This window comes from Thamnophis elegans, chromosome 14 (genome assembly GCF_009769535.1).
Source record: "Thamnophis elegans isolate rThaEle1 chromosome 14, rThaEle1.pri, whole genome shotgun sequence".
In the NCBI taxonomy this organism is placed as follows: domain Eukaryota; kingdom Metazoa; phylum Chordata; class Lepidosauria; order Squamata; family Colubridae; genus Thamnophis; species Thamnophis elegans.
In genome coordinates, this window is record NC_045554.1 from 1,679,435 (window position 1) to 1,702,901 (window position 23,467).

At 46.1% G+C, this 23,467-nt stretch overlaps 3 protein-coding genes across 3 annotated transcripts in view; 2 read left to right on the forward strand and 1 right to left on the reverse strand.

The window, feature by feature from the left end:
- The first annotated feature begins 1,984 nt into the window (after positions 1-1,984).
- On the forward strand, positions 1,985-11,614 carry FLCN (folliculin). The gene is made up of 12 exons (XM_032231280.1): positions 1,985-2,102; positions 4,048-4,325; positions 4,661-4,807; positions 5,908-6,129; positions 7,199-7,359; positions 7,458-7,549; positions 7,677-7,870; positions 8,387-8,500; positions 9,108-9,231; positions 9,868-9,999; positions 10,220-10,325; positions 11,053-11,614. Exons 2-12 carry the CDS (start codon positions 4,077-4,079, stop codon positions 11,252-11,254), a joined length of 1,743 nt encoding a protein of 580 aa, XP_032087171.1. The 5' UTR covers positions 1,985-2,102; positions 4,048-4,076; the 3' UTR covers positions 11,255-11,614.
- Positions 11,615-12,271: 657 nt separating this feature from the next.
- PLD6 (phospholipase D family member 6) lies at positions 12,272-15,698 on the forward strand. The gene is made up of 2 exons (XM_032231055.1): positions 12,272-12,665; positions 15,406-15,698. The coding sequence occupies exons 1-2, from the start codon at positions 12,272-12,274 to the stop codon at positions 15,663-15,665; spliced, it is 654 nt and encodes a 217-aa protein (XP_032086946.1). The 3' UTR covers positions 15,666-15,698.
- A 2,819-nt stretch (positions 15,699-18,517) lies between these two features.
- LOC116517608 (myosin phosphatase Rho-interacting protein-like) overlaps positions 18,518-23,467 on the reverse strand; it is a 91,714-nt gene continuing 86,764 nt past the window's right edge. Inside the window, 1 exon segment of the mRNA XM_032230660.1 lies at positions 18,518-22,262. Coding sequence (XP_032086551.1) covers positions 22,191-22,262 — 72 coding nt within the window. The 3' untranslated portion in view covers positions 18,518-22,190.

Below are 23,467 nucleotides of genomic sequence, written 5' to 3' on the forward strand. Positions count from 1 at the left end.
CTAAACCGTGTCCGACTAAACCGCGTAGCTGATGTCATCAACAGGGCGACAACAGCGCGGAGACAGAAGCACGCTGTAAGCCCTAAACCTAAAATTAACACCTAAACCTAACCCCCCCTTAACCTAACACTAAACCTAATCCTAACCCTTAACCTAACCCTAAAGCTAACCCTAAACCTAACTCTTACCTTAAGTTGAATCGGCTTTCTTTCAAAGCGCTATTTAAAGCGCCCTTCTTTCTCCGCGCTGGCTGTTGTCGCCCTGTTGATGACGTCAGCGACGCGGTTTAATCGGGCGCGGCTTAGTCGAGCGCGGTTTTGACCGGTCACGTTTCTTAACATCATCTCTGTGTCTCTTCTTCCTCTGGTTATCTTCAACATGTTTGCTTGAAGACATGCCTGGATTCTGGCAAAGGGACACCTATAATAATCCTGAACCTCATCCAGAGGTGGGTTGCTACCGGTTCGGGTGGTATTTTGGCCTTGGTTGCAGAACCGGCAGCGACCCAGGCTGGCCATGCCCCCCCCGGAACCGATTCTCCGGTGGCTGCTGCTGTTACAGTCAACTGCGCATGCGAACCGGAAGCAACTCACCCCTGATCTCATCCCAGGTTCCTAGAGTGGGGAATCTCTAACTTTGGCAACTTTACAACTTGTGGACTTCAACTCCCCGAATTCCTCAGCCAGCATGTGGACTGGAGGAGAATTCTGGCAGTTGAAATCCACGAGTTATGAAATTGCCAAGGTTGAACACCAGGGGTGGGTTGCTGCTGGTTAGCTTTGCTCCACGCGTGTGCGCAGTTGACTGCAAATTGTTCTGCGCATGCGTGCAGAACATGGAAAAAAATTACTAAAAAAAAAATGCCGGCAGCGAGGTTTGGGAGCGTGGCCAGCCTGGATCGCTGCCAGTTCTGCGACCAAGGTCGAAATATCACTACCGGTTCGCCCCCAGATGACATCTAGAGTGGGAAGACGCCTCGACCCTTTTTCCCCATTCTGTGCTTCCTGCATGGGTCAGATAGAGAAGTTCAGCAACAGTGGGGAAGATTCCCGTGTCCCCCCCATGGTTGGCTGGGGAATTCTGGGAGTCGGAGTCCACCCATCTTCATAACGAGAGTTGCTGAGAGTGAGAATCCCTGGACCGTCTCCTCCAAGAACCAAAGGCCATCATCATCCTCTCGCACCTAAAAAACGAAGGCAAGAAACGGTTGTGTGTCCAGATCTGCCCCATAGAACCCCCATCCCACCCCTCTGGAGGGATTGCATGCTCTTCGGGGCGGAGACCTCAAATGTGCTTCTCTTTGCATGCAAGATTTTGCAACCCTGGTTGATGATGCGGTGGAAGAACGGGGTGGGGTGGTGTCATCCAAAGAATGCACTTTTTTTTTTTCTGTAAAAGGCGCCGCTTTGGCCCGAATTCCCTCCCGCAGGAAAAGCGATACACAAATCTAAATAAAACCCTCTGGACAACTTCTGCGTTGTTTCTATCATATGACTCTCATAGGACTTGCCGGGCCGTACCATTTTCCCCAGGGGGAGGCGTCTATAAAATCCAAATATGCGGACAAGAGACTCTGGTTACCTTTCCTCTTCCGAATTAGCAATCTATTCGGTTTTGGTATTTATTTTGAGGCCTGAAATCTGGAACTGCAGATAAATTGCTGGTGAAATCTCCGCCCCCCCCCCATTTCTCTCAGTTATACTAGTCCTTCTCGGGAAGCCTCAATGGTGGTGGGTTGAACCAATTGCAGCCGAAGGGGGATCCCGTGAAGTACTTGGCAAAGAAACCCTGAACGCTAACTCCAAGAGGATTCAGGGGTGACTTGCGTACAGTTTAGATGCGCTTCTCATCCCTTGCCTGACGTTGGATTCCACGCGGGGTGTCCAAGGAGGCGAAAGCTCGCTGGGTCCCCCCCTCCAAGGAGCCGTTTCATGGTTACTCCCGCTCAGCCCGAGTCAGGCGCTTTGGGCGGCGACAGAAACCCGGAAAGAGGCGCATGCGCACTCCCACCAGAACGGAAACCCCTCGAGTTCTTTAGTACTGTAAAAGCGGACCTCAATCAGGACTAGCCCCTTAGTCTGGCTCCCAAGGAGGAAATAAAGGTAGGATCGTATGTGCATACGGCAGGTGTATTAATGCCCCTCCCCAGCTTGAACGATCTCCAAAGATGCTGGTGGTACCTTGCTCAATAGTAGTAACTGTGAGAGGGATCTTGGAATCCTAGTGGAGAACCATTTAAATAGGAGCCAGCCGTGTGCAGCAGCTGCCAAAAAAGCCAACACAGTTCTAGGCTGCATCAACAGAGGGAGAGAATCAAGATCACGGGAAGGGTTAATACCACTTTATAAGGCCTTGATGAGGCCACACTTGGAGTAGGGCATCCAGTTTTGGTCTCCACGATGTAGAAAAGATGTGGAGACTCTGGAAAGAGTGCAGAGAAGAGCAACAAAGAGGATTAGGGGACTGGAGGCTAAAACAGAGGAAGAACGGTTGCAGGAACTGGGAATGTCTAGTTTAATAGAAAGAAGGACTAGGGGAGACATGATAGCAGTCTTCCAATATCTCAGGGGCTGCCCCAAAGAAGAGGGAGTCAAGCTATTCTCCAAAGCACCTGAGGGCAGGACAAGAAGCAATGGATGGAAACTAATCAAGGAGAGAAGCAACTTAGAACTAAGGGGAAATTTCCTGACAATTAGAACAATTAATCAGTGGAACAGAAGTTGCCTCCAGAAGTTGTGAATGCCCCAACACTGGAAGTCTTTAAGAAGATGTTGGACGGCCATTTGTCTGAAATGGTATAGGGTTTCCTGCCAAGGCAGGGGGTTGGACTAGAAGACCTCCAAGGTCCCTTCCAACTCTGCTGTTGTATTGTATTGTATCTTGCAGGGCTGTTAGTGCTGGGGTGCATTGGTTCCCTTGTAGCAGCTTGATTTTAGTATCCTGTTATATTGGCTTCTGGTATATAAACATCTATATCATCTATCTATCTACCTTTCTATCTATCATTTATCTATATCTATCTATCTTTCTATCTATCTATCTATCATCTATCTATCATCTATCTATCTATCCTATCATATATCTATATCTATATCTATCTATCTATCTATCTATCTATCTATCTATCTATCTATCTATCTATCTATCTATCTATCTATCTATCTTACATCTATCCTATCATATATCTATATCTATATCTATATCTATCTATCTATCTATCTATCTATCTATCTATCTATCTATCTATCTATCTATCTTACATCTATCCTATCATATATCTATATCTATCTATCTATCTATCTATCTATCTATCTATCTATCTATCTTACATCTATCCTATCATATATCTATATCTATCTATCTATCTATCTATCTATCCATCCATCCATCCATCTATCTATCCTATCATATATCTATATCTATCTATCATCTATCTATCTATCTATCTATCTATCTATCTATCTATCTATCTATCTATCTATCTATCTTACATCTATCCTATCATATATCTATATCTATCTATCTATCTATCTATCCATCCATCCATCCATCTATCTATCCTATCATATATCTATATCTATATCTATATCTATCTATCTATCTATCTATCTATCTATCTATCTATCTATCTATCTATCTATCTATCTATCTATCTATCTATCTTACATCTATCCTATCATATATATCTATCTATCCATCCATCCATCCATCCATCCATCCATCTATCCTATCATATATCTATATCTATCTATCTATCTATCTATCTATCTATCTATCTATCTATCTATCTATCTATATCTATCTATCTATCTATATCTATCCTATCATATATCTATATCTATATCTATCTATCCATCCATCCATCCATCCATCCATCCATCCATCCATCCATCCATCCTAGCATCTATCTATATCTATATCTATTTTCTATTCATCCATCCTCTATCATCTATATCTAATTTATTATCTATACTATATATCTGTCTAATCTGTCGGTGTCTCTCTCCCTTCCCCCCTCCCTTCACATGAATGCTCGGCTTTTTGCAGCTGGCTGAGTAGGATCAGCAGCAGCAGCCATGAATGCCATTGTGGTGCTGTGCCACTTCTGCGAGCTGCACGGCCCTCGCACCCTCTTCTGCACGGAGGTCTTGCACGCTCCTTTGCCCCAGGGCCCGCCAGGGGGTGACAGCCCCGGGCAGAGTGAACTGGCGGAGGATGAGGAAGGTGGCATTCAGATGAGCAGCAGGATTCGCTCCCACAGCCCGGCCGAAGGCGCCAGTTTGGACTCCAGCAGCCCAGGGCCCAAGAAATCGGACATGTGCGAGGCAAGTGGGTTCCTTCTGTTTTCCCCCCCCCCGCCAAAAATCCCCCCCTCCCCTCTGCAGGAGTCCCTGTGTCAATCGATCTAAATTGGGTGACTAATTTGAGTGACGGCTTGCAATTTATGGTCATTTCTCCCTTAATGGCATTACTACCTGTTGCTTTCTTCCAAATTTCTGAACCTGGCCCATTAGTGGAAGATGGGTGGACTTCAATACCCAGAATCCCCTAGCCAGCCATGCAGTTAACATGGCTGTTATTAACATTTGGACTCCAATTTATTGGAATTCACCGTGCTTCCTGTGGTCCATTTCTTCTTTTTTTCATTCTCCCCTCTTAGGGTTGTCGCTCCCTTCCTGCTGGACATCCGGGCTACATCAGCCACGACAAGGAAACGTCAATCAAGTACATCAGCCACCAGCACCCCAGCCACCCCCAACTATTCAGCATTGTGCGCCAGGCCTGTGTGCGCAGCCTCAGCTGTGAAGTAAGTTGGCTGGGTTGAGTTGCTGATTGATTGATTGATTGATTTCTGTTCTTCTCCTGCCTTTGGTATTTTCATAAACGGCTCAAGGCGGCAAACATATCTAGCAATAGCAGTTAGACTTATATACCGCTTCATAGCGCTTTCAGCCCTCTCTAAGCGGTTTACAGAGTCAGCATATTGCCCCCAACAACAATCCGGGTTCTCATTTCACCCACCTCGGAAGGATGGAAGGCTGAGTCAACCTTGAGCCCGTGAGATTTGAACTGCTGAACTGCAGAACTGCAGTCAGCTGAAGTAGCCTGCAGTGCTGCACTCTAACCACTGCGCCACCTCGGCTCTCTCTAAATCTGATGCTCCTTCCTCCTCCTCTTTTCCCCCAAACAATTCTGTAAGGTGGGTGAGGCCGAGAACGACTGGCCCAAAGTCACCCAGCCAGCTTTCATGTCTAAAGCAGGACTAGAACTCCACCGTCTCCTGGTATTTGGCCCAAAGTCCCCAAGCTGGCTTTCATGTCTAAAGCAGGACTGGAACTCCACCGCCTCCCACTTTCTAGCCAGGTGTCTCAACCACTGGATCAAACTGAACCTCTTCGCCAGCTCAAAAGGCATCTGGCTTCTTGCCAAACCTTGCGGGAAAATTCCCTACTTGTAGCCCCTGCCTTCCTTTTTGCGGAGAATTGATAGAGTGGCGAGGTTTTTCTATTTGATAAAGGCCCTGATTGGCCTGAGAAAGCCAAAAGGCCAGGAATTATCCCCGTTTCTTGGCTTTCCTGCTCGCTGGTTGGCTAGTTTGGATCTTTTTAAAATCGTTTTTTAAACGTCACTTTGTTTTTATAGTTTTGGAGTTGTAAGCTGCCCACAGTCCTGTACTGAGATGGGCAACTCTAGAAACTAAATAAATGAATGGCAGAAGAAACTCCTTAGCTAAGGCTGTAAGACTGCTTTGGTTTCTAGAAGAAATGCCACAATGGGTGCTTTTATTTTTGCCTTTTATCTGGACAGTTTTGGGGAGGGGTGTGTGTGTCATAGACAGGCTGTGCGTAAGAATTTCTGATACACACCAATGGCTTTGAGGAGGTCTGGCTCTTTTTCTCCACAAAGGTCTGTCCCGGACGGGAGGGTCCCATCTTTTTCGGTGATGAGCAACACGGTTTTGTCTTCAGCCACACCTTCTTCATCAAGGACAGCCTGGCTCGGGGCTTCCAGCGCTGGTACAGCATCATCACCATCATGATGGACCGTATCTACCTCATCAACTCGTGGCCTTTCCTCCTGGGGAAGATCCGGGGCATCGTGGACGAGCTGCAGGGCAAAGCTTTGAAGGTCTGAGCCAGCAGGTTGGGAGGGAAATTAGATATTTGAGAATCATAGGGCAGGAAGGGACCTTAGAGGTCCTCTAGTCCAACCCCAGTCCAAGGCAGGAATCCATGTACCATTCTGGGCAAATGACTGTCCAATCGCTTCTTGAAAGCCTCCAGTGATGGAGCACCTACAACTTCTGGAGGGAAGTCATTCCACAGATTAATTGTTCTATCAGGAAATTGCTTCTTAGTTCCAGGATGCTTTTCTCCTTGATTAGTTTCCATCCGTTGCTTCTGGTCCTGCGTTCAGGGACTTTGGAGAATAGGTTGACCCTCTCTTCTTTGGGGCAGCCCCTCAAATGTTGGAAGATTGCTATCATGTTCCCCCCACACTCTATACCTTCTCTTTGTTAGATGAGACATTCCTAGTTCCCGCAACCATTCATCAGACAATTTAGCCCCTAGACCTCTAATCATCTTTGTTGTTCTTCTCTGCACTCTTTTTCTGGAGTTTTCAAGACTTCTTTTGAATTGAATTGAATTGAATTTATTGCATTTATATGCCACCCTTTTCCCCGAAGGGGGCTTAGGGCGGCTCACAATCCAAGTCAAGGGAAGGGGTACAAATAAAGAATAAAAAAGACGAACAAAACCATACACAATTTAAAAGCACACAATAACCATACCATTCGAGACGGGGGCAACAGCTCTTTAGCCCCAGGCCTGTCGGAACAGCCAGGTTTTAAGGGCTTTGCGGAAGGCCTGGAGGGTGGTGAGGGTTCGAATCTCCACGGGGAGTTCGTTCCAGAGGGTCGGAGCAGCCACAGAGAAGGCTCTCCTCCGGGTAGTCGCCAGTCGACACTGGCCGGCGGATGGAATTTGGAGGAGGCCTAATCTGTGGGATCTAATCGGTCTAGTGGAGGTAATTGGCAGCAGGCGGTCTCTCAAGTACAGACCTTTTTAAGGTCTTGCTGGTTTCTTGGTTAATGATAATGCAATAATTTTGCCAAAGCTGCGTTTTTTTAAACCTTTGTCTTTTCAACTTATTTTGTCTGTGTGTGTGTGTGTGTGGTTGCTTCTTGGTTACTCAGGTCTTTGAAGCTGAGCAGTACGGATGCCCGCAGCGAGCCCAACGCATGAATACGGCCTTCACCCCATTTCTGCATCAGCGGAATGGGAACGCTGCTCGCTCGCTGACTTCGCTCACCAACGACGAGAACCTGTGGGCTTGCCTTCACACTTCCTTTGCTTGGTGAATATATTTGGTAGACCACCAACTTGGAAATCCGGGCGTAGGGACCGGACTCTGCTCTGTATCAAGTGGGCTGAAACCCATTCCAATATCCTTAGGCTGCTGAAGGCCTGCGGCAGTAGACTCACAGAGAAGCTTCTGGAAGGGGCCCCAACAGAGGACACCTTGGTACAGATGGAAAAACTTGCTGGTAAAGTCAGAAGCTGTTTTTTTTTTTTTTAATGGACGTTCTCACATGTAAAAAGCCACACCTTCCTGCCTTGTTGCAGGAAGAAATGAGCAAACCTTCATTCAAACTCTTTTCTCTCTCTCTCGAGATTTGGAGGAAGAGTCAGAAGCCTGGGACAACTCGGAGGAAGAAGATGGAAAACCGACCAGCCAGAAGGATGTCCGAGAAGGTTCTGGGCAAATGAAGAACCAGGCCGATTTCGGTCTTCTGGCAGACTGCAACAGTTGGAATGGAGCTAGTGGGAGTCAATCTGTCTTCCGTTCACTCCGGCATTTGAGACAGGCAAGGAATGGCAGTTGGATCACTGGAAGAAGAGATGGGCCTTTGCCCATCCTGACCGTTTTAGGAGGCTGCTGAAATATACAGCAACACATAAAAAATAAGATGCATAAACAAACATAAATAAGCAATAAAGCAGATACTTCTAGAACTTGGCTTTTCCGACAGGCCTGGGACTGTTGACCTCTTGATTGAAGTCCAGCCCCCCCCTTTGATTGGGTGCATGCTATGCTTCTTCTTAATTTTGTTGTGTCTTATTGTTTTAATTCTTTTTTTAATATTTTTCATTTCTGTAAGCCGCCCGGAGTCCTTCGGGATTGGGCGGCCTAGAAATTCAATAAATGAAATGAAACATGGGAAGCATAAGGCAAAGCAGTGTTACTCAAGCATAACTGGCTGGGGGAATTCTGGGAGAAGCCCAGCTCTCTTAAAGTTGCTAAAGCTTGAGAAACAGCGGTCTGAAGTAAAAATTAAAGGCAAAAAAATAAGCTTTTAAAAACTATTGATTGTCTTTCCCAGGTCTTGGGATCGTCAGCATTCCGCATGCTGGCCTGGCACGTTCTCATGGGCAATCAGGTCATCTGGAAAGCGCTGGATCGAGACCTCATCCACTCCGCCTTTGATGTCCTGCGGGTATGAAACACATCCTCTTCCAGTGGATTTCTGATTGGCTGGGCTGCCCTGATGTCATAATAGGGGTGGGGCATGCAAAGTTCTCATCTCCATCAGCCTGCATGGTGGTGCCTCAGGTGGTTTAGAATTGCATTCATGGTTTGGTCTTAATTTTAACCAGTGCAACCAACCGTTCCAAGCCTCTAGAAACTGAGTGACTTATATAGAAGTAGGAACCATAATAATAACCGATGTTGTTGTTACTATCATTCCAAGATAGCATGGATGTCTTGCATGCATCTCCAGCCCGTGTATATCTGGCTGCCTTGATCTTTAGTCTGTTTTAATATTAATTTTTATTATTTTAAAATATTTTCCTTCTTCTTGCTTGGTTGGAAGCTGGCTAGAGTCGCCGCTTAGCAAGAAGGGTGGCATACAAAATAAACGAATAATTAAACGAAAATAACCCATTTCAGGACTTTGTATCTTCAGATCCAGCTTTTCAATAAAATCCGTCACTTTTGCCTGCTTTCAAACAACTTCCTCCGTCCTGCTTTGCAAACCATTTTGTCTGCCCGAAATCTGCGCTGGGAACTGGATTCTCACTCGCCTCTCTTTCCTTTGCTAGACCATGCTTCCGGTTGGCTGTGTCCGAATCATCCCGTATAGCGACCAGTACGAGGAGGCTTACCGGTGTAACTTTTTGGGCCTCGGCCCTCAAGTGAAAATCCCTCCTCACATTTTGTCCTCCGGTAAGAACGAGTCGTTCTGTCTTCCCCAAGCTGATAAAAAAGATCGGTAACCCTTTGCAAGAACCGAGGTGGCGCAGTGGTTAAATGCAGCACTGCAGACCACTTCAGCTGACTGTTATCTGCAGTTCAGTGGTTCTAATCTCACCGGCTCCAGGTTGACTCAGCCTTCCATCCGTCCGAAGTGGGTGAAATGAGGACCCGGATTGTTGTTGGGGGCGATATGCTGACTCTGTAAACCACTTAGAGAGGGCTGAAAGCCCTATGAAGCGGTATATAAGTCTAACTGCTATTGCTATTGCTTTTGCTTGGACACCCTGACAGTTCATAAACTACAGATAGTCTTTGACTTGTGACCACAATTGACACCAGAATTTCCATCATTAAACAAGGCAATTGCTAAGTGAATCATGCTGGATTTTGCTACCATGGTTGTTAAGTAAATCACTGCCATTGTTGCCATCATTAAGTGAATCCGGCTCCCTCCCACTTGACTCTGCTTGTCGGAATCCACTTAGGAAGGTTGCAAATGGCAATCAGATAAATCCAGGACACTGCAAACACCGTAAATTCAGGCTGGGGGAATCCTCCTCCAAATCTGGGAATGGTGCTATGAAGAAATTCTGTTTTTTGTTGCAGAGTTCGCTGTCCTGGTGGAAGTTCGTCTGGCCACACGGTCAAGCCTTTATCCCGTCCTCTTTGACGAAGACCAGCCCCTCAGTAAATACGAGTTTGTGGTTACTAGCGGTAGCCCTCTGGCAGCAGACAGAGGTGAGCCATGCGTGTCAAGTTGAAGCCGTTTTGAGTAGACACTGTCCAATCTGTAGTTCATAAGCAAAAAGAGTTGTGTCATGGATTTTTGAAAAGGAACTTTTGTTACTTAGCTGGAAATGCAGAAGAAAAAAGAAAGACGAGTGTCTCAACCCGTGCAGGGCCGATTTAAAAAATAACAATAGAAAAACTGGATTCACATTCTTCTTCCCATCTGCAGTTGGTCCGACCATCCTGAACAAGATTGAAGCTGCTCTGATGAATCAGAACCTCTCGGTCGATGTGGTGGACCAGTGCCTCATTTGCCTGAAGGAGGAGTGGATGAAGTAAGGTGGACTTTTGGGTTGAGAAGTAGTTGGTCTTCTAGAGTTCATTCTTGCATATGCTTCCTTTAAGGAAGGGAGGAGTGCCGTGTGATCTTCAGAAATTTCATTTTCGAAAGCGCAGGTCATGGTCTGTAATTATTATTATTATTATACAATTGTATCACAGCGGCCAGTTGTTTCACCGGATTTGGCATTGGTTACTAGTCGGGCCCCACCCAGGGGCCTAGGACGTCGTAACGTATTTTCGTAATATGCGTGCAGATCCAAGCAGTGCGGCTTTTTGCATTTGACTGATGGTGATTTTGTCAATTTTTAACTGTTTTAAATGTAATTCCAGTGCTTTTGGTATAGCACCCAGTGTGCCAATTACCACTGGAATTACCACTGCTGGTTTGTGCCATAGTCGTTGAATTTCAATTTTTAAGTCCTGGTATCTTACGATTTTTTCATGTTCCTTCTCGTCGACCCTGCTATCACCTGGTATTGCGATGTCTATGATTGTGACCTTATTTTTCTCAACCAGTGTGATGTCTGGTGTATTATGCGCCAGTATTTTGTCTGTTTGTATGCAAAAATCCCACAAGATCTTGAGCATCTGATTTTCGGTGACTTTTTCAGGCTGATGTTCCCACCAGTTTGTTGCTGTTTTAATATTATAATTTTTGCACAAATTCCAATGGATCATTTGTGCTACTGAATTGATTATTATTATTATTGCTTTCTGCAGTAAGGTGAAGGTCCTCTTTAAGTTCACCAAGGTGGACAGCAGGCCCAAAGAAGATACCCAGAAGTTGTTGAGCATCTTGGGGGCTTCTGAAGAAGATAACGTGAAGCTCCTGAAGTTCTGGATGACGGGCTTGAGCAAGACCTACAAATCGCATTTGATGTCCACCGTTCGCAGTCCAACTTCTCTGGAGTCTCGGACCTAGCCTGGAGAACTCTTGGGTTGCCCTTGGAGACCTCTTGTCGATCCACTCGTTTTGTGTGGGATGAATGAGCTCAAATATTCTGTGTCAACACTGTAGACCGACTGAAAAGCAGAGGATGAAGGAAGATCTCTTGGCCTCAAAACTATCTACATCAGGGGTATCCAGCCTTAATGACTTTAAGACTTTTGGACTTCAACGATGCAACATTTACAGTTTTTTATGTTACCATGAGATTAATTCAGTTCTTTATATTTTTTTTAACTGCCCAGCTACTTATTGATGAACTCCGTAAAACTTTTCTGGCAAGAAACGTAGTTCCGAACATACTTGATATGGAATTTTTAAAAGGGAGAAAGATTAAAAGAGTTTATTTCTGTGAATATGTCAAAATATTTATAGCTACTCGTCTTCAGAGAGATTTCTTAAATGTTTTATGACTTTTCGTTCATTGTGTAATTCATGGTGTTTGTGTTGAATTTTTATTTAATGTGTGTAAAAATGGACATAATAAAAATCCACCCCCCCCCTCCGAAGAGAAATATCCTGTTTTTTAATCAAATGATGTTTAATATTTAACACATCCTAGGAAGCATAAAAAAGTTTTGCTTGGCAAATTTAAATATTTCCACTAAAAGTTCCCCAAAAATGCAGGAAACCTAGCCTCTTTCTTCTATGATTGTCACTAATTTTCCTTCCCAATCATAGTTAAAGCTGTTTTTTTAACCAAGTTAAAAGGCAGTTAGAAGGACTGATCGCGTCCCTCCCATGACGACTCCAACTCCCACAAGGCCTGAAGAGCAAATTTCCGCCTGGGAATGATGGGAGTTGAAGTTCACGCGGCACCGAGGGGGAGCGGCCAGGGCGGAGAACGCATGCGTAAAGGGAAAATCCCCCCTCGGGTGTGAGAAGCGGCGCATGCGCTTTTCTTTTTTCCCCTCCCAGTGGAGCGCGCGTGCGCGCCTCTCTAGGCGGGAAGATTCGAACGTGCGGCGCAGGCGCGCGCGGCCTGAGGAGACGATGTGGCGGTTGGTGCTGGCGGTTGGGCTGGGCGCGGCGCTCGAGGCGCTGCTGGACTGGCTGCTGGGGCGTCAGCGGGCGTCGTCGTCGCCGCCGCCGCCGCCGGTGAGCGAGGTCATCTTCTTCCCCTCGAAGGTGACGTGCACGGAGGAGCTGCTGGCCGGGGTGCCTTGCGTGTGCCCGCTGCCGCACGACGAGAGCGCGCTGGGCCGCCTGCTGGCGCGCGTGCTCTCGGCGCGGCGCTCGCTCGACCTCTGCCTCTTCGCCTTCTCCAGCCCGCAGCTCGGCCGCGCCGTCATCCTCCTGCACCGCCGCGGCGTCCGCATCCGACTCGTCGTCGACGCCGATTACATGGCGCTGCGCGGCTCGCAGATCGGCCCGCTGAGGACAGCCGGTAAGGGGGCGGGGCCGCGCCGCGGGGGGCGGGGCCTGGGCACCGGCGACCAATAGGGCGAGGGGGGAGGGAAAATCGGATCGAACCATCGCGCTGGTGGAATTCTGGGATTTGAAGTCGATTTCTCGTCAATGGGCCAAAGGTTGAAAAATGCTCCTTTAAACCAGAGATCTTCAAACTTGGCAACTTTAAGACTGGTGGGCTTCAATTCCCAGAATTCTCCAGCCAGTTTTGTGGTTTTGTTCCTCTCCTCCTTGCCCCCTCCCCAAGACACCAGGTGGACGATTTCCCCCCCCCCCCATGTCTTAAAACAAGAGTCTTCAAATCTGGCAAATTTAAGACCTGGAGACTTCAACTCCCAGAATTCCCAGCCAGCTATATAGGGGGAATTCTGGGAGATGAAGTCCACCAGTCTTAAAGTTGCCAAGTTTGGGGATATCTACTTTAAATCAACAGTATCCAACCTTGGCAACTTTATGAAAGCCAAGGTGGCGCAGTGGTTAAATGCAGCACTGCAGGCTACTGCTAGATCAGCAGGTCAGCGGTTCAAATCTCACCGGCTCAGGGTTGACTCAGCCTTCCATCCTTCCGAGGTGGGTAAAATGAGGACCCAGATTGTTGGGGGCAATATGCTGACTCTCTGTAAACCGCTTAGAGAGGCCTGAAAGGCCTATGAAGCGGTATATAAGTCTACTGCTATTGAATTGTGGACTTCAGCTCCCAGAATTCCCCCTAGTGTGGTTGCTTGGGAAATTCTGGGAGTCCGTCCCTGTTCATTTGGCCAAAGGTTGAGAAATGCTCCTTTAAACCAAGGGTCTCTAATCTTGGCAACTTTAAAGACTGGTGGACTTCAACTCCCAGAATTCTCCAGCCAGTTTTGTGGTTTTGTTCCTTTCCTTCTCCTTGCCCCCTCCCCAAGACACCAGGTGGATGATTCTCCCCCCCCCCCCCCCATGTCTTAAAGCAAGAGTCTTCAAATCTGGCAAATTTAAGACCTGGGGACTTCAACTCCCAGAATTCCCAGCCAGCCATACTAGGGGGAATTCTGGGAGTTGAAGTCCACCAGTCTTAAAGTTGCCAAGTTTAAAGACCTCTGGTTTAAAGGAGCATTTTTCAACCTTTGGCCCATTGAAGAGAAATCGACTTCAAATCCCAGAATTCCCCCTAGTGTGGCTGCCTGGGAAATTCTGGGAGGCAATAGTTAGCAATAGCAATAGTTAGACTTATCTACCGCTTCATAGGGCTTTCAGCCCTCTCTAAGCGGTTTACAGAGTCAGCATATTGCCCCCAACAACAATCCGGGTCCTCATTTTACCCACCTCTGAAGGATGGAAGGCTGAGTCAACCTTGAGCCTGGTGGGATTTGAACAGCCGAACTGCAGTCAGCTGAAGTAGCCTGCAGTGCTGCATTTAACCACTGCGCCACTTTGATTCTTAAAGTCCATCCCTGTTCAATTGGCCAAAGGTTGAGAAATGCTCCTTTAAACCAAGGGTCTCTAATCTTGGCAACTTTAAAGACTGGTGGACTTGACCTGGGGACTTCAACTCCCAGAATTCCCCCTGTATGGCTGGCTGGGAATTCTGGGAGTTGAAGTCCCCAGGTCTTAAAGTTGCCAAATTAGGAGACCTTGGCTTTAAGACATTGGAGGCATCCACCTGGTGTCTTGGGGAAGGGGACAAGAAGGAGGAGAGGAACAAATCAATCAATAGAACCAACTATCCAGAGACAGAAAATCGGAATGAACCATTGGGAAGTTATTGGAAAAAAGGTGAAGCATTAGCAAGAGATTTGGGTTGGGGGTCCTGGGTTTACCTTGGAATGGAAAATGGGCAAGGGGAGATGTAATGAGTGAGTTTGGGGGGAGGGTTGATTGGGTTTATTTACCCCAAACCCATCCATGGTGAGGCTGGAATGCAGGCAAAAGGATTCAAACCCCAAACCCTACATCTGAACACATGCCTGCGCTTATGACATCCCATTTCAGGTCATATAGGAGAAGGCAATTCACTCCCAGGGTTGGTTTAACCTCCCTGCCTAATAGCCATAAGGAGCATTCTTGAGGGGGTGGTAACTAAATGAGAATGTGGTGAAAAGGGTTATTTTGTCCCCTTGGGGAGAGGGAAACCAGGAGAGGGTCAAGAGCATCAGGCTGCCTTTGAGCCCTTCTGGGGAAGCTGTGCCCTTCTGGATGTAAGTGCAAGGCCATCATAGCCCTTTGCATTCTGATGACCTTGCTTTGGTCACGCTTGCCAGGGGCTGAAGAGAAAACGTGAAGTAGCAATATAGCAATAGCAGTTAGACTTATATACCGCTTCATAGGGCTTTCAGCCCTTTACAGAGTCAGCAATGAGCATTGCAATAAGCAATGAAGTGGAAAGGGCTTACAGCAGGGGTGTCCAAACTTGGGAACTTTAAGACTTGTGGACTTTAACTCCCAAAACTCCGATGCTGGCTGGGGACTTCTGTGGACTTCTGAAGTCCACAAGCCTTAAAAGTTCCCAAGTTTGGACAAAACTGGCTTACAGGATACATGGTGGAAGAAGAAAAGGGAGAGATTTGGGCTAAGACAAGTGGATTGAGGACAAAAGCCAGCGATAAAGACTGAAAGATGAGGTGGTTTGGTCATAAAGACACCCATTGTTAAATTTATATGTCTCTCCTCGTCAGGCAGCTCTCCCAAACCCGGTTGAGCGACAACCAGATCCTTGATGTTGAGTGGGTTTTTCTCTCCTTTCCAAGGGATTCAGGTACGCCACGATCAGGACCTGGGCTACATGCACCATAAGTTTGCCATCGTGGACGAGAAGGTGCTGATCACGGGCTCTTTGAACTGGACCACCCAAGCCATCCAGACCAACAGAGAGAACGTGCTGGTGTTGGAAGACCAGGCTTTGGTGAACATCTTTCAAGCGGAATTTGAAAAGATTTGGGAAACCTACAATCCTGCTAATTATACATTTTTCTCTAAACATGAGAAAACCAGGATTGAAAATGGATAAAGTTAATTACGGGACAAAAATCTACTGCATGGCAAAAAAAAAAAAAAGTTTGGGAGGATTTGGTTCAAAATTTCTCATGTCGAGAACGACGTAATTATCTTAAAAGATGAGCAGCAAGTCGGGAAATACACAAGCAGTGTACTCTTTAAGTGTTTAGTGAATTTACTTTCCAAGGAATAGAACTTGAAATAGGCTTTATTAAGAAGGGATATAAAGCTGCAGGACGGAATGCAGAGATGGAATTGTATGCTGATCTTTGTAAGCGCACATTTCCGGCATATGGGACGTGAATATTTTAAGTTGTTGCCTTTATGTTGCATCTGAATTGAGAGAGAGAAAAGGCTCAGAACAACGATCTGCTTTTATTTTCCAAAAGACCAGTTAAGTTGGGAGTGCTGAATTTCTATTATGCGTTGCTTGTTTGATTTGAATCCTGGAACGTAAGAACTTGGCAGCAGAAAATGGAGAGGCAGAACAGCCGCCCTGCAGGGTGTATTGCACTGGAAGGCAACATCCAGCCATAGGTATGATCCCAGTTTAAATATTTCTCTATGTCAAAGGTCATTAGGACTGGAGGATTTAACTCTTGCTGTTACTGTACTACTGATGAGAAAGATTGCAAGAGAAGTCCTGGAAGAAATGGAAGTAACTATTAATGCACGAACACCTTGAATACGTTGTGAGGTCTTGTTTGTTTAGTTTTTTTCAATGATTAAAGCTGTGGTTCTGGAGAGCAAGTGTGCATGGAATTATTGTAATATTTGGGGACTCTTTTAACACTTGTGTTATGAAATGGTTACCTCTAAGATGGTCTGGAGTTGGGCAGTTTAATCAATATTTTTATTTTTGCTATTTCCATTTTTTTTTGCCATGCTTGGAACAGTTCAGCAACTGTTACATTTGTGAGGAAGGCAGCGTCCATGACTTGCAATAAAATCAATAGCAATAGCAATAGCAGTTAGACTTATATACCGCTTCATAAGGCTTTCAGCCCTCTCTAAGCGGTTTACAGAGTCGGCATATTGCCCCCACAGTCTGGGTCCTCATTTCACCCACCTCGGAAGGATGGAAGGCTGAGTCAACCTTGAGCCGGTGAGATTTGAACTGCCGAACTGCAGATAACAGTCAGCTGAAGTGGCTGCAGTACAGCACTCTAGCAATAGCAATAGCAGTAGACTTATATACCGCTTCATAGGGCTTTCAGCCCTCTCTAAGCGGTTTACAGAGTCAGCATATATCACCCCCACAGTCTGGGTCCTCATTTCACCCACCTCGGAAGGATGGAAGGCTGAGTCAACCTTGAGCCGGTGAGATTAGAACCGCTGAACTGCAGATAACAGTCAGCTGAAGTGGCCTGCAGTACTGCACCCTAACCACTGCGCCACCTCGGCTCTTATGTTGCATCACGAGCCAGACACGCAGAAACTCAGATCGGAATCATGTGACAAGGGTGGTAGAATGGCCAAAACATCTTGAGGACCAGTCGTATTTTCATTTTTTCAGTGCCGCCCAAACTCTGAACGATCACTGAATGACGTGATATAACTGGAGGATTTCTTGCATTGTGTGTCACACTTATGTAGTCATTCTGAAGGCCACCTCCATCTCCATCTACCAAAAAACCTTCATTACAGCATAGCAAGGGTGGTGCAAAAATAGTTTATTACCATATAATTTTATGTATAGTTAAGTAATTATATTTACAAAATCATCAGCTACATCCATGGGAACCCTAGCATGTCACACAAGGTTTGTAAGGAATAAATACTGTGACCGAAGTGATACTTCTACAGTGAACAGCTGAAGAGAGAACTGGCTCCCTTAAAAGCATGGGGAAAAAAACCACCATTCAGAACCTCACTAGATTCAAAACACGTTAGTTGAGAGCAAAAGAGGCTTCATTGTTCAGCAGCGAAGGTTGCTGGGACTTCCAGGAGTCCCCTTGGTTGGAGTGGACTGCTAATTCACAGGGTGCCACCTGCTCTCCAAAGGGACTTGCCTTCTTACACCCTAAATTTTGCTGGAAGGTGTGGATTAGAGCAGCGTTTCTCAACCTTGGGAACTTGAAGATGGGTGGACCAACTCCTAGAATTCTTAACAAGGTCGAGAAAGACTGAATTAGTCATTCCCACACTCAGTTCTCAGATGACCTGGTGATCCAGTCAAGCCATAGTCAACTTGGTGATGAAGCTCATGTGGGCCTTAAGACAGACAGACACGTGGTGGCCTCAGAAACCCGAAGTAAGGCGCTCACGAGGATGGGCCTCCTTGCAGTCTTCGTGCACAACCTCCCACAGGTTCATGTGGTAGGAACTGGTCGGCTGGCTCTTTGGCAGCTCAGCGACAGGATGTAGATGTTTTACCTGTGGTGGTTTCTTATACTGAAAGTAGCGATGGTGTTATTCCATTGAAAGAAGGAATTAACGCCTACCGTAATTCTCACCACCCGGATGGACTTCCACTGCAAATTTTATTGGCTTATCTGGAGTTATGGCATAGCTAATTCTACGGCAAACCCAGGATCTTTCCCTTAGGTACTTTAGGAATATTTCTCAGCGCTCGTGGTCGGTCACGGGCTCAAATTCTACCAGCCAGAGTATTCTTCCCCTCTGAAGCTCCGTTGTGATGTACGATAGCGCAACTGCAAAGGGAGCTATCAAAACTACAGCAGCTTATCCTGCCATGCTGCAAGACGGCATAGTGTAATTCAAACGTAAGGACAGTGAGAAGCAACATTACTTCATTTCTTCGCAGAGCTGCTTGGTTTAATCTGCCACGGGGTTAACATGCAACAACATGGTGTACCTTTGATGACTTTAAGAGATGCTACTATCACCATTTCTCAGTGAACATGCAGTGAATCTTCAATTTATTGGACCTTCAGATTGATGCATTCGGATTTCGAATGCCTCGGACAAAATCCATCGGCCGCCGTGTAGGCATACATACAATCCTATTCGTTATTCAACGGACATTCAGGTCTAACAAACACCTTCCTACGAGTCCATTAAACTGAGTTTACTGCAACATAATTGCATAGCCCGGGTCACTTGCGCCACTGTCCGTTACAAGCTTACTGAAGTGAATGAGGAAGAAAACTATCGTCGTAGAGCAATTAGGTTTTAAAACACTGTACATATTTTTTTTTCTTTGGAGAGGCGTTTCCAAAACTAAAAAGGATCAGAGAAATTTAAAAATATATTTATAGCATTCAAACCAACCAACATTCTGTAAGGGAACAAAGCAGGATTTCAGGTTACACTAACTTCCTTTTCCCCCAAGTCCAAAGGAAATCCGTATTAGAACAAGATTAAAAAAAGAAACCCCATAAAACCCTCCGCGAGTTTTTGCATAATAAATATTTACATGGCGTGCTTCGAATACTATACAGGTCTTAAATTATTTTTAGAGAATAACAAAGCTTTAAAAAATTGGGGAGGGGGGAGGGGGGTTACCAAAGGAAAGAAGCGTGGGTGTGCTCAAAGTGTTCACAACGAAGTACGGCATATGAACCATTGCAATGGAGGAAAAAGAAGTCCAGTGGGAGTCTAATCAAGTATATTGTCATTACAAAAAGCAACATTTTCCCCGCTTCCCCCCCCCTCTTAAACACCACACAGGGGCCGCTTGAAGGCAGCCCCTGTCATAGGAATCACAGCCCGCTCGGATTCCTGGATCAGCACAAGCAATCCTCCTTTTGTTTCTTAGCAGGAAGGAAGGAAAGCAAAAACGGCATTAAGAAAAGACAAAAATCCTGCTTTGAAACAAGTGGAAGGGGGAGAAAAGGAGAGACAAAATCGGCCATGGACCACATCCCCAAAGCCGTATTTCAGGTGTGTGTGCACGGTACCTGTGCTAAACCTCCATCAAGAGTACACATTTTTCTTAAATCTCCGGAGTACAGAATGGGGTGAAAATGCCACAACCTGCCTCCGAACAAGCCTTTTCAAGAGCCGTTCAAGAAACACGCTGTCCCAAACGCTCCCGGGGATTGGTTGCGTAGGGACAGTCCCTTTGCTCGTAGCGGTAGAGTCAGTTTTGTGCGAAGGGAGGTGGGGTGCCTTTCCCCGCCTTCCAGCCATCGCTTTCCATGTTTTAAGAAACCGCCTCGGAATCAGGACGTTATTGAGAAAGGGACAGGATGGACTGCAGAGATTTTTTCCCAGAGCCAACGGATTGCTATCGAGTTGCAGGAAAATCATGGAAGAAAAATTAAATTCCTCAACCGTGGCAACTTGGAGCTGTCCGGACTCCAAATCCCAGAATTCCCCATCCAGCAGAGCTTAAGAATCCTGGGAGTTGAAGTCCAGATAACTTTAAATTGCCAAGGTTGAAAAAACATGGTTCTATCCAGGTCAGCTTCGTCTGTGTGAAGGAGATAGGAGGCCTGCAAAGACCATTTCGGGGGCAGATGCCACAAACGCGTCCCCTTCAGCTGCCCGAGATGCCCTTCCAATGCCACCATTCACACATCAATCTTTGGGGCTGCCATATCTATTTGAAATGCACTTCTATACCCTCGACCAACAGTTTGCAGTTAGATAGGAAAAACTGCTCAGAGTGAGGAGAAGCCTTGAAGAAGAAAAGCCTCACCTCTAAAGTAAAAAATAGGAAGAGCTCCTTAGTCCGAGCCATTCAGGGCAGCTACGTTTTGCAGACTGCCATTGCTGTGGCATGTCAAATGCAACCAGGCGCCTGAAATGCATACCTTCTCCTCTGCCCAGCTGCCTTTAAGGTAGTGCATGCTAAGGTATCCTTTTGCTTCAAGTCTACCTCTAGGAGACAAGTGATCTCATAAGGTGGGGTGGGTTTTTTTGGGGGGAACCACTTCTTTCCTTGCGAGGCGTCTAAAAATTCTAAAACCTGCATGCAGAGAAAATAAATGGACCAACCCTCGCTGAGATTAGCAAGAGTTCACACCGTTGGGCTTGTCCCAAAGTTAGACAGTTGCAGCAGAAATTCAACCCAGTAAGAGCAAAAACTCCCATCTTAAGGGACCTCAAGGTTCGTAGAATTGGGCTGGAGCACCCTAATCACCTACAATGTTGGGGAGACAAAAACAAGGCTTGTTCGTAATGCTGGTGGAGGTGTTAATCTTGAAATTTTAAGCACCCACTTCCAAGGGGTTCGTCGGCTTTGGCCAAAGACATTTTAATCCATCCCAGGGCCTTTCTTGGGAAGGCTGTATACATTCTGGATCCCAGCGCATCAAGGAATCTATTCATCACATTTTTGGGGGGTGGGTGGGCCCAAAATATGGAAGGGATAATCGAAAGTCCTGCTTCATTTCAAGAGGATAAAAGCACTAAAGCTGCTTTGGGATCATGGTTAGCCTGGTCTTTTTTTTTTTTTTGAAGGCCACTTTTAACTGGGCTTAGCTCCCAACCCGTTTTCAGGTGTTCCTTTGCAACGGAATATCCCTCACACAGACACTGAATGGTGCAATCAGGCCCAAATAGATTCTCCAAAACAGATATACCGGTAATCCATTTTACTTTCTTTCTTTTTTTTAAAGTCACCTTTAAGAAGCAAGGATTTAGGATCTCCATCCTCATCAGACGAGAGAAATGTCCTGAAATGTCTCTCAGATGGATGCCCAAAACCCACCAAAAGACTAGGAGAAAAGGTGAACCCAACTGGAAGAGGACAATGGTTGCTAGTGATTTTAAGAGCTGTTTTTCCAAAATCCTGGCTAAGGTGGAATCTGCCACCCCTTAACCGCTGGCTGAGTAAAATAAATTCAGAAGATTGCTAAGCTGCACAAAGGACTGGATCTCTGCAAACCACACAATAGATCAAGGACAGTCCAGACTGATTTCTTCCCCCCTTGTGTTTCTCAAGCATCCAGGGGCGTTGGGGGGGGGGGGCTTGCTTGGCCAAACCAAATTTGTTTCAGAGTGGCTCAAAATATGCGCCTAAGTGCTGTGTTACTCTTCAACACTGGTGGAACTAAGCTGGAGGTGTATCCCCCTTTCCCAGGGCCCTGTTGTGATACCAACACATCAGTAAAACAGGGCTAGCTTATTATAGGCTGTTGAGCCTTAATACTGACACTCAATGCAGTGGATATACACTAGGAAGGAGATAAATATATATATATTTAAGGGAGAAAAATCTTCAACCTCCTCCTGCATTCTTGCCCAAAGTAAGGACTTTTCCATTCAGAACATGCTTAATCCAGTATTTCTCAACCTCATCGAGTTTAAGATGCCTGGACGTCTCCTCCCAGAATTCCCCGTTGCTGGCTGAGGAATTCTGGGAGCAGAAGTCCACGCATCTTAAACTTGCTAAGGTTGAGAAACAATGATTTCATCCCTTCGATGGTGGACAGAAAAAAAAAGAAGTCTGGAATTGCTCAGTCCATTCATCCGGAGCAGCTCTAGAAAAATTCCCGCTCCCGGCCAAGCGAAGCGTAGTCATAAAAAAAGATGAAAATGGTGAGGGGGGAAAAAGGAGAAGGATGCTCGTGTCGTGATGCCTCAAGCTAGGCGGTGCACATGGCCAAGCCGGAAACGAAGGAGAACATTAGTCTTTCTTCAACTCCTTGGATTCAAAGAGCTTCAGGCGCTCCTGCACCGTCAGACCTTCCTTTAGACTCTGGAGGGGAGAGAAGGAAAAAAGGAAAGCATGAGAGGCCGCTCGGGTGGAATGGGCCAAATCCAACATGGAGATGTTCAGGCAGAGGAGATAAAATAGTGAGAGACAAAATCCTCAGGCTTAACATCATGCGGAAGACAGAAAAAGCACCGTTATGGAGAAAGGTTACTGGAGAATTGGTGCCTGATGGAGGAAGAGCGAGATGACCAAAGGCGCAGCTAACTAGCATGACTCCCTAGAGATTCTCTGAAGTATCTCCAGATGCCTTCAACTCCACAAGACCTACAAAATTGTCCTTTCCCTATAATATATTTGCTCCAAGACAGTTTCCTAATGTCACTATGGGACAACATAGTAACACTTTATAAAGGATGGTGTTTCTGGGACTACCGAAGGAATGTCCACATTTTTCCCCCCTAAGGAACCAAGACCCTGGCTTCTTAACTCATGCCATACCTCTGTTATGAATCAGAGAAGAATAGGATTTTGATTTGATTGCACAAGGTCAAAACCAAAAATTCCCATGCTGTGTGTCAATTAAGACAGGAAAATCAGCAAAACCCCCAGATAGATGACTTTTCTTCAAGTTTTTCCCATTTTTCTTTCTTTCTTTCTTTCTCTCTTTCTTTCTTTCTTTATTTCTTCTTCCTTACTTTGTATTAGTTGGTGTTCTTAGTTTTCATCTTCTTAAAGTTTCAATTAAAATTATACATATACATATATGCACAGATATATATGTAATTTTATATTACGTTATGTATATGAATACGCGCCCAGATAGAGAGATGCAATGATTTGGGCCACCATATCTAATGGGCAAAATAACTTCCAATTGCAAAACAACTGGAATATTTTCCTTGCGCAAACACTGCCAACAGCATTAGCACTTAGACTTATATACTGCTTCATAGTTCATCGGACCTGGGTATTTGACAGACTGCCTCCTGCCAGTCACCTCCCAAAGACCTATTAGATCCCACCGACTAGGCCTCCTCCGAATTCCATCTGCCGGCCAATGTCGGCTGGCGACTCCCCGTAGGAGGGCCTTCTCTGTGGCTGCTCCGACCCTCTGGAACGATCCCCCCCCCCGTGGAGATCCGGACCCTTACTACCCTTCCGGCCTTCCACAAAGCAGTTAAGACCTGGCTGTTCCGGCAGGCCTGGGGCTGTTGAACTATCCAGCCCCATTCGAGGTTACGGCTGTT